General features: G+C 34.3%; 1 protein-coding gene across 14 annotated transcripts in view; it reads left to right on the top strand.

Annotated features, from left to right (window-relative positions):
• The window catches only part of DMD (dystrophin), a 1566296-nt gene that overhangs the window by 1028012 nt on the left and 521512 nt on the right, over positions 1-16772 (top strand). For all 14 annotated transcript variants that reach the window (XR_011853162.1, XR_011853161.1, XM_072135922.1 and 11 more), the window contains one exon: positions 6454-6547. Coding sequence is in view for 12 of the 14 variants with exons in the window: in XM_072135922.1 (XP_071992023.1) it covers positions 6454-6547 (94 nt within the window). In the remaining 2 variants the exon portion in view is untranslated. The remainder of the gene's footprint in view (positions 1-6453; positions 6548-16772) is intronic.

Below are 16772 nucleotides of genomic sequence, written 5' to 3'. Positions count from 1 at the left end.
GAAATATGGCTTTTTAATGCTTAGGATGTTTAACCCCCACTAATGTTTTCAGGCAGTAGTCACATCTTACATAAACATGATGACACAATCTATAGACAATTGTCTTTTTTCAATTCCCAGCTATTAAATAAAACTTAAGAAATGGCTTTTCTCATCAAATTTCAATTTTAATACAATACAATATTTCAGACATTTGAAAATGTCTTCAATGAAAAGGCAAAATGTCTCACTTAGAATTGTCACTAATGAGTTGCTCTGATCTTCTTTTAATGTAAACACTTACCTCTTTAACCTGTTTAACCTCTTAATGCATACATGTGCATCATAATGTAGTTAAGGATGTATGGAGAGAGCACACAGGCTAATACCTCCTCATACATGGGAGTATTACAGTATATGGTAGGAGTGATCAAACTCTCTAGGGTTTAAGTACCCTTGGGGCTCTAAAATGACCTAGAAAAACTTAAAAAATAAAAATTTTCTCTAGAAATAAAACCTAGAACTGATTAAAAAATAAACAAATAAAAGCATAAACATTTGAGGAATTTCAGTGTACCCAGAGTCCTGATCTATCAACATATAAAAAGTTATAACATTTATTCCCAGTGGTAAACCCATAATAAAAAATAGCGCCCAAATGTCTGAAATGCCACTTCATAAAGTCATACAGTTCCTTAAATGGGAGCAAGTAATATACTTACATATGGCTGCATAATTTTTTATTGCTGTGCCAACATAGGTATGTAAAACTTATTGGTCTCTGAATGGGGCAAAATGAAGAAAAATATTTTTGTGCAAAAAGTTTGAATTTTCGTATTCCCGCAATTGTATTCACCCAAAGAATACAGTAGAAGTGTCATTTGGAGTGTACAGTGAAAGATGTAAAAACTATGTCCACAAGAAAATGGCACAATTTCATTGCATTTGGAAATTTTACCCGATAACTGGCATGGAATATGAAATGCCTTCACTAGGAAGTACAATTTGTTAGGCAGAAAACAGTTCCTTCTACAGCTCTGTAAATAGAAAACTAAAAAAGTTATGGGTTTTTAGAGATGGAGAGTGGAAATGCAAAAAACGCTGGGTCCTTAAAAGGTTAAACTTCTGTTGACAACATAAAGACGCACTCGCCACAAAGAGTAATCACCGCTCTATTTCTGATGCTGCTTTCATGCTTATTACTCAGCACTTCCCAGTTCAGTGATAAAGGAGCGAATTTATCAAGGCTTCTCCTGTCATACAAGCCTTGATAAAATTGCAATCCCTGGGCATGTGCACCACCTCCATGTCACATGGGGCCCGGCGTCAGAGCACTACCTATAGCCTGTGGCAGTTCCAGTCTATACTGTAATTAATTGTCCAGCCGCATATGGAAAGAGGCTCTTTATATATCTAGCAGGACAAAAGGGGTGGAGGAGAATATCAAGGCCTGTCATCACTACAGCCCATTACAGAATGGATACAGTGATGACAATCCCATGTATTTTCTGTCATTACTTGACCAGGAATTACAGAGTCAATGGAAACAGAGCAATGGGCCATGTCTAGTATGTCAACTTAGTGCCATCACAGCCCAAGAGAGTTCACACAGACATAAAATAGCTATTACCCCATTTATTTTACACAAAAATAAAAAGGTACATTTACAGTAGGCAAGATGGAATACCTATAAAAAGTTCTGTGACACATATCTTGGTAATTGCTGCTAAGCAACTACAGTATAATGGAGACATGCTAGTAGAAAATTCTAGTTATTATTTGTTTTGTCTTGTGATAATTCAGCTTTTTCTAATTTTGTTTAGTTTATAATACAATTTCCATAATATTTTCATCCAAAAAGGAAAACATTATTATCACCTGTGTACATGACTTGAAGCTATATTCTCTGGCAAGAAAAATATTTCATAGTATTTTTCCAGCTTTTGTTGCTAATTGTGCCAGTGCAGATGGGTAGTTATTACAGATATAAAACATAGTTATCAATTGTACCATTCCTTTGCTACACACCTTGCACCACACGTGAGTTAAAGAAAAACTTTTAGTGATATTGCACTTAAACTTCTTGAAGAGAACTGACATGTCTGTTTCAGTAACTTCTAGTACCCCCCACCCATCCATTAAATAGCAATTCTAGCTTGAAATGTTTCTCTGCACATTATTGTAATGTCAGCAGTGAATGGAATGCATCAGACTTTACAGGGCCACAGCTGCAACTGATAATACCATAAATTTCTATAAGGAATAACAGCAGTGCACTGGCCTCCTTCCACCATAGTCACGTCCATTATATCACAAAGAACTAAACAGCTTCCCAATCAAGAAGTTGGTGCGACAGAATGTGGCTTCTAGGATGATCAATTACAATTTTCACTATAAATGGAACAGGAGACTATTGAGAAATATAAAACACTCAATTCAGAAAAATGATTGCAATTTTTAGTTTTTTATATGTCCATTTGTCCATTTTACATCAAAAAGTATCAGAAAGGATCTATGTAATGTTCAGGGTAATGAAATTGGTGGCAATTTTTTATAGATGTTGCTCCACTGAGTGCAGTTTTGTTTTTGTTTTATCCTCTTTTGGTCTTCCCCAGAGGAAGATATTCGTTTTATTGCCAATGCTAGTGACCTGTCAAGTGGCACTGGACAGTGGAGACCGCTTACTTGGTAGTTCACTAGCATCAAGCATTGAAATTCAAGGCAATTCTTATAACCAAACTTGTCAGGTTTGGAGACTAAATACAATGTTGGTATTTGTGAATCAGGGACTGTGAAGGTATGGTGCCACTTCCCTAATGATGTCTCTAGTCTTTTATATGTTTGCTGTTTATCTTGTAAAAGTTTTATATGTTTGCTGTTTATCTTGTGAAAGTTTTAACTTAATAATTTAAGGCAAAGTTTTCCAAGCAAAGGTATAGAAATAATGTTCAGTAAAAGAAAACAAGGGAGATAGAATTCTCTTTGGTTTTGTAACATAAATAATTTGTACCGTTTCTTTCTTATCCTCTAGCCGTGTGACCTTGGGCAAGCTACTTCACCTCCCCAAAACATCCTTTTAAAGAAAGCAGGGCATAAAGCAATTCAAAATTTTTATGGTTGAACAATTTTGGCATGTTCATTTTAAGTTAAACTAGTCAATCTCAAGTCTGTGTTGCTTGACATATAAATATTCCTTTTGTTTTTTCTTTTCTACGTTCAGTGAAAAGTACTTTTTGTGATTTGTGTCTTATAAACGTCAGTTTCTAAAAGACATTTTGAATGTCTGTGGCCTTTCTTTGTTCTCCTGAGCCTGGAGGAAAAGTGTTGAGCATCTGACAATGAGCGGTGATGGTTAGGTATAGATTGTTTTTCAATCCCAAACTGTCTATGATAAAATGACAAGGCAAAACTGTTTGAACATAATATGTATGGGTAAATAGTTTCAGAAGAACTTAACATTTCTTATAAAGTCCGCTTTACTGTGACAATCGGACAAATTCATAGATGGGCATTTTTTGGTTGAATTCATTAAGAGAGCCACTTTGGCACTATAGAGTGGGGCATTAAATTTATTTATTATCATTTTTACATGACTTTGCAAAAAAATTTATAGGTAAACTGGTAAGATTTCACATAAAAGAGAGAGATACACTTTGGCACTATAGGATGGGGCAATAAATGATAATAGATTGAATACTATTATACTTTGGAGGGATTATCAGAGCTCTTCTCTGCACATTTTTGACATGACTTTGGAAAAAAATTGATAACTGGTAAGATTTCACATAAAATAAAAGAGATTTCACATCTGCCATGTGTCATGATAACTGGTTATAACTTTGTAACACTTTAACATGCCCAAGTGATTTTGAGACTGTTTTCTCGTGACACATTACACATTCATGTTAGATGAAAAATTTAAGTGATTGTTGAGCATCTGACAGTGAGCTGAGATGGTTAGATAACTATTGTTATCCAAACCAAATGCTCAATGTACAGCATTGTTACAAAGAGAATTAGAGCAGTACCATGTATGGTCACTAACCAGTGTATGAAGCTGTGAATTCTGATACCTATCCTAGACAATACTGATCAGTAGGGTTACCAGGAGTTAATCCCAACAATTTCATATTAATACCCAATTCTATAGTCTATAATCATTAATGTTGCACTGCACTCTGGCCGAGTGTAATAGACCAGATCACGGCACTCAATACGGTCGTGTGATTAGAGTCTAAATTAGATGATACTCATCTCATGCAACCACCATTTCAAGTAAAAATGAATGGCTGATTGAGACTTCACACATCTGCTAAACTGTATACATGTCCTCCAAACTCCTTGTACCAGGTGTTACAGCAGCTTCATTTTTCCCATTCTCATCTTTTCAATCAAAATTCATTGTAAATCAATGTTTTAAGATATTCTAGATATTGACTAAATACTGTACTTCTAATGGACATTTGGACATGTGTCCTAATATATTCTTAAATGCAATATCATTTCTTAGCAATAAGTGGTGAAATATTTTGGTATTGAGTTTGCCTTCAGTATTTACACTGCATTTTAAAACACAATTTCCTTGAGTGAGCTGTAAATCAACGCAACAAGATATATAATTAGATCCATTTTATCAACATAGTTGGTGCTTTTACTACATCTAATAAATATGTCACTATATAGACAAAACTAAATTTACAAATCTAGAGGTAGACTTATCATGGCTTCATAATTGGCAGAGTACAGCATGTGATCAAGGGACTTAATATAAATCAAAGTAATAAATCAACTTGTAGAGTTTAATTGTTGTAAAGATAACTGATTTCTCTCCACAGTAGTACAAAATAAGTACTTGAGATAAATAAATGGACATGTAGTGTAGCATGTAGTCTTGTCGGTCACGCTGCCTTAACAACAGTACCACGTACTCTAAGAGGAGCTGGGACATAATCAGACAAGACAGGCACTAAATAGTGATCTTCAGACATTGAGTAAATTACTTTTTACCCACCAGTAGACATGGTATGTTGATGGAAAATAAAGTATTCCACTTGGCCTAAACTATGCAATCTATTTATGTATTTATTTTTAATCTGTACTTTTATGACCCTTTAATTTGACATAACGAAGGAAATTAATCAAGAATGGCAATTCTTCTGCCAGGCTTGATCTCTCACTGCGAAATAGAGCTCTGATTAATTCATACAGATGTGTTTGATTCTTAAAAATTTACGGACAGCTCCTGCAACAAAAACATACATTATAGCATCCTAGTAAATCCCATTATTTGGAAAATGGCAACTCACATAATATATTGTATGCCAGAAACTGGTGTAACATTCATGATAAACATACCCAATTTCTATGCATTTCTTTTACTTCAAACTGTAAATATTTTTTTACAACATGTACATAGAAATATTGTCTGTCCATATGAGGAAACATTTGTGGCAGTTTATATATTTCTTGAATAGTAAGTTTCTACCCTTACCTATTCAAAAATCTCCAATCCCAATGCACTATAGCATCATAGTATCAAAACCTTCGATAGGCTGCAGGTTTAACCACAACAACTGGGTCTCCACATGGAGACACATTCGCACTCATATCACAATATGCCTTGGCAAAGGGAAAGGTAGGAAAGAATACATTTTTAGAACAGATTGTCTAGTGGTATACATTGTATTATAGGAGTTCCACACAAGGACATCATCTTAGAGGTCCAAAGATTGGATCACAAATGGAGCCTAAATTCTAAAAGGTCTCAAAGGCCTTGTCAGCATTCACCAATAATATAAACCATACATTTATGACTCTATGACACATGTTTTGAAACTTTTCAGGCTGATAACTTTGTTATTCTACAAAACAAAACATTTTATTTTGAATGCTAGAGTGGAAAGTAACTGGTTGTTTGAATCAAAATTCCATTATAGGCGGTCCCCTACTTAAGAACACCCGATTTACAGACATAATTGGTAATTTACTGTACTTTACTGTACAATAAACAGCTATAACAGTTATTAAATGTGTCTGCAGTTAAGCTTTAATATTAATCCTAATTCTTATGACAATCCAACATTTTTTAAATCCAATTGTCACAGAGACCAAAACATTTTTTTTCCGGCATTACAACAATAAAATACACAGTTCCAACATACATACAAATTAAACTTAAGAACAAACCTACAGAACCTATCTTGTATGTAACCCAGGGACTGTAAAGAATTGAACTGTAATATTTAAATCCTTATCCACTCTGGTGACTTTAAATACATGTTATATACATGACATGACCCAAGAATCCTGCAAATAAATTGTTACATTTCAATGTCAAGCAAATACAGATACATGTCTACCTTTTTTATCTACCAAACTATTCAGTTTCATACAACCATGAAATTGTGTTTGTAAGATTTTATTAAATTTAAGGATTTATTTCTTGTACCTTATTTCTGTGTGCATTTTCCACAGAACAAGGTAGAAGATCTGACTAAAGAGTGGAATACAGTCAATCTGTTACTTGAAGAATTGAAAAGAAGACCTGCCTTCACATCTTCTGGTGACCGTAAGTATTAAATGACAATGATAGTGCATTGTTTACAGTATATGAAACATCTATAGGCTTTGGATACATAGCAATTTTGATGCACCGCAAAATACAGCACAGTACAGCAAAATACTATTCAGTCTTACTTTGCCCCACATATGGATCCTGCTAAGCAGTTCCTTCAAAGATACCTATAAAGAGGATAAGGCACGACATGACTCTGCTCCGAAGACTCAGGGTTTTTTTTCATATATATTTCAGTTTTAATTCTGACAAGATAAAATAGGATAAGAGGAAGGGAATAAATAAAGGTATAAAGAGCAGGATTTTTTTTGTACAGCATAAATATTTTTGGTAAATGACATCTGTTTTTAGCAGGGTACTGTATGCCAATAAAATATGTGTAAGTCTTAATTCACGCTATGCAACAAGATTAATCCAAAGTCAAACCGTGCCAACCACATGTAATGATTACTAAAAATAACCTTGGCATTTAAGTTTATTCACCTCAATACATATGGTAATGTTAGCTGACACAGGCAGTCATCAGAGAAGAAAGTACATACCTGGACATAATAGAAAAGCATCTGGTCCTTAGAACATCTTTAGATGAAGAACAGAAAGAATACACATAACAGATTGTATAAATTATTCTACAAAAATTACCGTAAAACAAAAGCAATGTGCAAAAAACATGGTACGCTTTATGAATCAATTGCTTGTTGAATCATCGTTAGCTGCAATAACTTGATGCAATGCCTTTCTGCATAACTTTATCAATCTATTACACTTGGGATTATTGGGGGGGGGGGATTCATCAGCCATTGTTTGTCTGGTGAGCAAGGAATGAAACGTTGCATTTTCTGGTGTAGGGACATTAAATTGCGACTTTCTGCATTGTTCTTACACTTTTTGCCAATTTTAAATAAGATGGGCATGGGGTGGGCTGTGGTGGCAACAGCATGACCTGCTGTATTTACTATAACCTTCGCACACAATTTGTCTTAATAAATCTTCCCCAGTGTCATATTTCTAAATCCAAAATTTATTTCAAATTGATTTAAAAAACTTTTGCATGATATACACCAAACTGTAAATTTTTTCCCGTCATTTTTGATGTATGTCATACTAAAGTTTTTTCAATCAATTTAAAAAATGTTTGGACATATATATATATATATATATATATATATATATATATCTATATATATATATATATATAGATATATATATATATATATATATATATATATATATATATACCTTGACACTATATACTCTCCTGCTGCAATTGACCTTACTGTAGCTGGTCCAGCTCTGTGTTTTCCATGCATTAAACCAACCATGTCAAGAGTTGTGATCTGAGATTACTTTTTTCTATTTCTGTGTTCTATATTTTGTTTCTAACCCCAGTTTTGGCAAAGCTTTAGGTGTTAGATAGACGGCATCATATTCATCCTTAGCATACTTTGTAATACAGAGGAGTTTATAGTCAACTGAATGGGGGTAATTTGGAAATAAAAAAAGGGGTTTTCGTTGCTCTCACCACTAAAAATGAAATTTGGCCAAGTACTGTGTATTTAAAACCTTGTATACAAAAAACTGTCATGAAAACTTGTTAAAATCTTCTACAGCAGTTTGCACTTTATCAAACAATAATGGGCTATTTGCATCAGAGTGAGGAGATATCAAGACCAGGGTAAAAAAAGAAACGTGCCCCAATGACTGTAATGACCACTAGGTCCTATGGCTGAAAAACATTTTTACATTAATGGGTTAAATGTCAAAATAGAAAAGAATAGATAATGAACTACAACATTACACTGTTTATACATTATTATATGTAAGACAATGTTACAAACTTTGGTGGTAAAACATCCCCTTTTTCTTTTTTATGCTCTTGTTGCTGTTCTATTTTAGAAAGTAGTTTGCCACATACAGTACATTATAAATTCTGTATTGCAATATGATAATAATCCAGGTGCTAGAACATGAAATTCCAAACCTAACATAAAAATGTGTCCAAATGGTTTAGGTGCATTATTCAGGAAACAGATGACTGTAGAAAATTTGTGCTTCTAAAAATCTCCATAAGCATTTGCATAAGGCTTTAATATAGTCATGATTTTCTTTTTGCAGTAGAATATTTAACACAGCAAAAAGAAAGTATAGAAACAGAATCTTAAGTGAACAATGTGATATGGACTAAGCAAGTAGTCAAATATTCAGTTCTCAAATATTTTTAGTTGTCTTTTAATTGTGTGATTTTACATGAGCATAAAATATCACAGCATGGACTGAGTGATGCAGTAGACTGCAGGTGACATTGAAGGCTGGATTGCTGGTGACATTGTTGCTACTTTTGATGTGATGTACAAATACATTTAAAAATAACTTTTAAAGATAAGAAAAATAAGTAAAAAAAAGAGAATTGTCAGCTGCCTGAAATGCCTAGAAATATTATAGCATTTAGCAATGGGCAAAATAAATGGTGAATTTATAGCTCCAAGTGGTTTATCTGATAACCAATAAAATTGGATGGAAATATATAAATATATCAAAATACCACCCTCTATCTCTTATTCAGTATGAATATTTTTCAGTGAGTAAGACTTTGGTACCATATAGTTTTATTATATAATGTCACCGGTGAGAAATAAGAATCTATTTTGGATAGTAAGCAATATAGTAACTTGTTAATGGAGGAGCACTTACTACATTTAAATAAAATCTAATATTAAAATCTTGTATCTACAATCAAAATCAGGCATTATGACTGTGAAAATCTTCTTATATTGTTAAAAGGCTTTGGTGGGTGTTTCCAGAGCCCATCCATGCTGTAGCTTTACAGGCTGTTACAATGAGCACAGCAGGTCTCCCCTCCTCCTGAACTGCATTCTGCTGCTATATTTCACAGACAGAGGGAGTAGGTAAAGAGAAGGGGATTGGGTGAGACATGTTGTGCTCATTGTAACAGCCTGTTAATCTGCTACATGAGCCCTTCATGCTCATTACCATAATTTTAAAAGTTGTGTTTAAAAGACAGGAGGCTCTGTATATTAAATATTATCATATTAACATTACCATAGTCACAGTGCCTGGATCTATGAGTAAGTGTCCCTGGTTCATCATGATGGATTTTAATGGTAGATTTTCTTTAAATACAACACTATTTATGGTGAAGCTAACTCTTTCTATTCAATTCTTTGGGACATCAATTATAGCTTCAGCTTGTGCTCTTTTCAATATGATGCACATCAGAGTACTTTTGTTCTCCAACCCCATGGGTCATTGGTGAATAGACACTTATCACTGATCCCTTAAAGGCTCCTTAGCTAGAGACAAATTAAAATATTTTTCCTACTAATTTAATTTAAAAGTTAAAACCCGTACTGTAAAATGTACAAACTATGAAAAAAATATTATTTCCTAAGGTAAACTAATGAAAGAAATCATTAGGGCAGATGTGATCCCTGTACAGCAGAATTTAAATATCCTTCCAGTAGTGACATTGCACATTCTGCATTTTACAATAATCTACTGAGTATGGTGGAAACATAAGAACCATGGTCTGTAGAAATAAGACAGTGCCCTATAGTCTCATGCTGTGGGATTCATAGGAAAACTTTAGGTATATTTTAAAAAGCTGTTTCATGGTGGCAGACTCCCTTTAAAAGACAATTTCTCTAGCACAAATTCCATTACATGATATAACAAGTATTGCTATATATTGAGTTGAGAAAAAAAATCACTTTCCAGTTTTGGATACTTGAAGCTCACAGCTCAGCTTTATGATGTTTATTTTTAATGTAGCTGACATCAGGAAGTATCTAAACAACAAACTTATCTAATAAAGCTTTCAGATTCAATGTACTTTCTGCATAAAACTTGAGCAATCTGTGGAGGTCATTCACAGCATGTTGGAAGACACCAGCAGGGAAAAGTAATGAAAAGAGCAAGGATAATATTAAGTTTAAAAAAGATGCATGAAAACCCCCTAAGATATCTTGAAAACCTCTAAACAATAATGGATTTCTTCTTATATTTATTCATTAATGCTAACATCTATAAATCTGTAAATCTAGCCTTTTGTTATGTTTTGACAGCAGTAAGCTGAAAACAAATGAACTGATGTTAAAGTCTAAGTTGAACGTCTTTCCATCAGTCCCCATGTGTCATCTTCTGCAGTAAAATAGCTTAGTAAATAGTCTGCTTTCACTTCCCATGCAATAGAATAGAGAGACAGATAGACACATGAATGGCCTGGGGAAAAAATTGGTATAAATTATAGTAATGAAGATACATAAGATAGAACCATTTCCAGTTAATCCACTATTTGCTATGTCTGCCGAACCAATCATTATATATAAATTGGGGGCAGTAGAGGACTGGGTACTAAAGAAGGAGTAAGGATAATTTAAAGGACATCTACCACCAGGATGAAAGACTGTATGCAAATAAGCCTGATGGGCTCCATTTACACTTATAGAGCCCAGAGCCCCTCACGCTCATCTGAATACAGTCCTTTATCCTGGTGGTAGATGGGTTTTAAGATCAACATATCTGATCTTTATTTATTCAGCATGCCTCTATTCATCAGAATGCACAGCCAGTTTATAAGTGTAATTGGTGTTTTTTATATACTTTGAAACAAAATTCTAAAGCTAAAATAGTATGATTGTCAGGTTGGCTGTCAATTCAATGAAATGGGTTGTTCCAAGGTATGTTTACATATGTTGTTTATAGTCACAAATTTTAGAAGCATAAAGAAGTTAGAATGCTAGCCCTGCTATATATTCTCAGAAATGTTTTATAATACACACTATGAGTAAAATGGGGAACTTTACACCAGAGACCTGAAGCTGTATCGCTTTCTATCATTATTGACTTGGGGCATTGTGTTCAGATATTAACTATTACCTTCTTACTGGAGATTGCCAATCATATCTAAATTAATGTAGCTCAAAAGTTTCTGTATGCTTACAAATGTTTACTATTTCGTAGAAAGCCTTTGGACTAATTTTAATACTTTTTATTTTATCTGTAGTCTGTGTGTTGAGTAGAAATAAGCATTTCATGTAAATATACTTGGTTAACAAATGAGTAATTAAAACAATCGGTTAAATAAATATTTAATTGCATGAGTGCTGTTTAGAGATATAACATGTAAGATGGCAGCTGAAGGGAGGTCATTATTGGGCTGACAATCTCACTGAATTCAATTGGAATTACGTTGCAGTGGTGTCTAGTTTTATATTATTACTTCTGAAATGTATTATACTCATATAAAGAGACAGGGAATGAGATACATGCTTATAATCAGTGGCTTGCCTTCCTATTAATATAAACTGAAAATGTATACATCATTGTAAACCTCCAAAGGGCAGCTTTTTAATTGACTTCTCAGTTTACCTTGAGACTATTATCTAATCTGTAGTGAAGTGTAGCATCAGTGTAATTAATCTTGCAAATTCAACAGCAGTTGAGCCAGACCTCAGTACAAGATAATAGCAATCATAAGCAACTTGAGGGTACTGGAGCCTCGCCATGAATTTCAAAATGAAAGATCTTCTACAATGATCTATATCCAATGTGTTATCATAAGTTTCTTCCATTGAAGGCTTCTAAAAAGTTTATACTTTTAAATAATGGCCTTCATGCCAATGCAAAGCCTGAGTATACATATAAAAATAATGGCTTAATATCAACCTTTCATTGTCATTTTCTGACTTGTGAAGGGGCTTCATAGCTCTGTAGGTCTTTGGTATAAATTGTTCATCATACATTTACAGTTTGCTAATTTGTTTTAAAAAATTAGTTTTTAAATGCTTTTGTATTTGAGCGGAAAAACAGCACACAGGTTTAGTCCAACTAACTTGGTCCATGCATCTGGAAAACTTACCAGCCTGGACAGGGTACAGTGACATTGGGGCAGATTTACTTACCCGGTCCAGTCTCGATCCAGCAGCGCGTTCTCCGACGCTGATTCGGGTTCTGCCGGGATTCACTAAGGTCGTGCGCCCGATGTCCACAAGGTGTCGCTGCTGCGCTGAAGTCCGACGGAATTCACCTCCTCCGTCTCGGTGTATATGAGTGCTATTTTTGCGACACTATTTTTTTTTTTAATTCCGCGTTTTTTCCAAATCTGTTGGGTTTTCCGATGGGCACACTCCCTAATTTCTGTCACGTGAAAGCCTGTGCCGATGCGCCACAATCCGATCGCGTGCACCAAAATCCCAGGGCAATTCGGCGCAAATCGGAAAAATTCGGGAAACCCAGCAGAAAAACGTGATTCGGACCCTCAGTAAATGTGCCCCACAGAGTTCAACTGTACTAGGCTTAGACTGGATGTTCCTGAAACAGGGACCTACTAAGTCCAAACTCATTTGTCTAAAACAAACATTCATCTAAATATTTATCCTTTGTAACTTGAAAGTAACTTGTATTTTTAAACCTTTAACCCCTTGCCACCTATACCCTTTTTCAATCTCTCCCTCAATGACCTCATGTGGGCAGTGATCGAAGCAAATGTGGTGTTGCACATGATGGGTTAACAACCATGATGGCTGCCAGAACACATGAGGAAGGGGTTTAAGTATCCATCCTCCTAGCAGCATTGGTCCATGTATCCTGCAAACTTACTAGCTTGAGCAGGGTACAACGACATTCAGTTCAGTTCATGTACTGTGCTTGGAGTGGTTGTTCCTGAAAAAGGAACCCAGTTTGTTATTTCAAACTCATCTGAATCTTATCTGAAACAAACATTCATTTAAAGTTTTAGACTTTTAACCCCATGCCACCTATGCCCTTTATACATCTCCTCCTTGAGGACCTCATGTGGGTGGGATGGAATAAATGGTGTAGCACATTCCAGTGGTTAACAACCATGATGGGTTCCAGAACACATAGGGAAGAGGTTATAGTATCCTTCCACCTGGCAGAAGTATTATTTTTACTTTACATAAACTATGTTCTACATATAATCAAAATACCTAAATGTAATAGCATGCTTAGAATCTGGATAGGATTTTACGAATCACGCAGTCAGAAGAGGTTCATTTCGTTATAGCTCACAATTCTTAGTCACATAATAACACTCTGCAATGTGTAACAAGGCCCATCTGCCTTCAAAATTGTAATTTTACCTTTTACCTATTGCTATCATTCATCCATTAAACATGCCTGAATGCAAAATATAGCTTCTACATTACATGTATGAATTATTTTTTATTTTAAATTTTTTTTCTCATGCATACATTCATTTATATCTAACATCATGTATCTAACATTCAACCAGTAATTGTTCATAATGGGGAGATTTACTTACCCATTCCTTGCAATTCCCCGAAAGTGTATTGTCCGACGATAATGCACTTTGCCGCGATTTACTAAGATTTTGCACCCGATATCCTGCATGTGTCGCTTACCCACTCAGGTTCACCTGAGTTCACCTTCTTCTTCCTGGTGCATGTAAGTGCATTGTCTTGCAACACAATTTGAATCTTAAATCCCGCGCTCAGTCCGAATCAGTCGGATCGTCCGCATGAAAGCCAGCGCAGCTGCGACACAATCCAATCATGTGCCCCACAATCCCAGCGCAAACCCCTGTTAAATACCTGTCAAAGCTGCACAAATTCCAAAACCGACTAACAGTCTGATGAAAGTATGATCCACGACCCTTAGTAAATAAGCCCTAATGAGTTTTTCAGAGAGGGGGAAATGGGAAAAGTACAGCAAAATTTTGGTTGCTTAACTCGAATAATCTGAAAAGCCCTAAAGAGGCAACCAATAACAGGAATTAAGCAGGACACTGCTATTTGAAAGTCACAAGTAAAGCCTCAACTAATGATCACCTGTAGAAAGATCAAAGATCTGAAGTTAACAGTGAGGACTGCTAGACATTGAAAGAAAGACCAGCTCCTAGAAAACTCCTTGTTATAATTTTCAAAGAATCAAATGGAGTGGCCCATAGAGAAATAACAAAGCAATTTCTAGACTGAACAATGAGACAAATAAAATAGTTATTGTATGTCCATAATGATAATATATACAGTTTGTGCAATTTGTTTCATACTGTATGATATTTTTTTTAATTAATTTTTGTTACATTTTCAATAAGGTTGAATAATATTCAGTTATATGCTTTATTTGTTTAGTGGCTTCATAAACAGATAAAGTTTAGATATAGAATATTTTCCCCACTACTTCAGGATTCATTATTAATGAGGTATACATGGTCCATCTGGTGTTAACAGTTCTGCTAATGATATGCCGTATGAGCTAACAGATTGTCGAGATGTGTTGTATATGTTAATAATTAAATTTAAAAGGTAGGAAGCAGCACATGTACTTCAGGAACCTGAGGTTCTAATGGCCCATAGAGGTACATGGACGGTACCTGGCTTATGCTGTGTAATTCAAGGTAATCGGATAATTTAAATGGACAAGAGAAATCTTAGGTAATAAAAATAGTTAATAAACAAAATAAATGCATAATATTTGAGATATTGTATGTGGAACTGATTGTATTTTCATATTTCCTGTTCCTCTTGTTGCTTTATTTCACTAGAAATTTAGATATGAGTTGAAAATCTGGATTCTGAGACACACATGAAACACTTGAGACTAATAATAAAACTTACAACATGAGAGATTGTCAGTGTTATTACTCAAACAAGTACTCCTTTTCTACAAATATCACACTTTACCTGTTCATATCTATCTATCAATCATCCGTCTAGCTGTCCATTATGTATTATATATTATATATGTATCACCTGTCTTACTTTCTATACGTATTTACCTACTCGCCATCTAGTGAAAATCACTAGATTTCTCTGATATATGTATTTGTTTTATAATTATCTCATAGTCTTTCTCTTTAAATTACAGTGCCAAAATGCATATATCATAGTCAACCTTGAAACATTACCCTGGGGTTAATTACCATTTCGGATTTGCATTTTGTACTTACAATAGTTGACCCTTTCATAAAGTAAACCTTCAACACCAATTTCGATGTGCAGGTTTTTCTCTTATATTGAAGTATGTTACTAAGGTTATGACCATTTCAGTTTTATTTTGCTGAGAAAAGTATATCAAGTAGAATGCTCAATAAATGCAATTAGGAACTCATTCTGTGTTGGCTAAAACTTTTCTTATTAAATTCAGAGTAGTCAGTCTTTAAATTTCATTTGTTGGGTTTAGTTCATAGCTACTTTTTAAATTAAAAAAGGCTAAAATGAGTCAGTATAGTTAGAGATAAAAAAAATTAAATTGTAGACTGTATTAGGAATTTAACAAGAAGAATCACTCTTAGGGAATTTATAGTCATATAGAAAGAGAGTCATATAGAAAGAAACAGTAATACCTGTTAGACACCTGTAATGAAAATCAAACAAGAATTTTTCATTCATAACAAAGCGGAGGCTTCAATAAACCTAAATTTTTCTAGATTTATCATGGATTATGCCCAGTGTTTGACAAATCTACCTTTAAGCAGTGTATTGTTAGAATATAATATTAAAGGGGACCAACTTTATCACAGTGGCTAATAGCGTGTGCTAAATATGATGTAGTATAAGAATGTTGAGTTGTACTTTGCATCTTTTATTAGTTGATTTCGTTTCTGCCGGAAAATATACTTGATTTTTTGGCACTTTTGATTCAAAATAGGGACAGCCCTTTTTGTATTACCGCTCACCAACGTGTTTAACATCTGTACTGCCTAGACCAGTACAAAACTTCTCCACCTAAGCCAAACTCAGTACATAAATACAGTACCAGAACCAAGCCTACTTTATAAATACAGCACCGGATCAAAGTTTAGTACATATATGATCAGAATAAGAATACAGATCTAACATCACTCCTCTATGAAGTAACTATTCTAAACTTGATATTTTGAATTGGGCTGAGGTCCATACAATTACTTTCCAACAAAGAGTTTCACTTTAAATTATATCCCTGGTTATATTAAGCTTCTTACATGTTAAAAGAAATGAAAGAAGTGTTTTATAGAACAAAAGAAGTATTATAAAACATTGAGCAGTTACATTTCCTTATTGATCAATGCAGGTTTATCTCATAATTTTTAGCTTATATTTTTAAGGTTTATTCAATTGAAACCAAGGAACAGTCCTCAGCTTAAGATATATTTGGGGGAGTTTTTCATGGCCTGTACACCAGTTTTCTGGCATACAAGTCACGAATAAGTCATAATTTCTGGCACACAGCCACAGCA

Source organism: Engystomops pustulosus, chromosome 2 (assembly GCF_040894005.1).
Source record: "Engystomops pustulosus chromosome 2, aEngPut4.maternal, whole genome shotgun sequence".
In the NCBI taxonomy this organism is placed as follows: Eukaryota; Metazoa; Chordata; class Amphibia; order Anura; family Leptodactylidae; genus Engystomops; species Engystomops pustulosus.
Note: the sequence above shows the minus strand (reverse complement) of the source record. Positions and strands in the feature narration are given on the sequence as shown.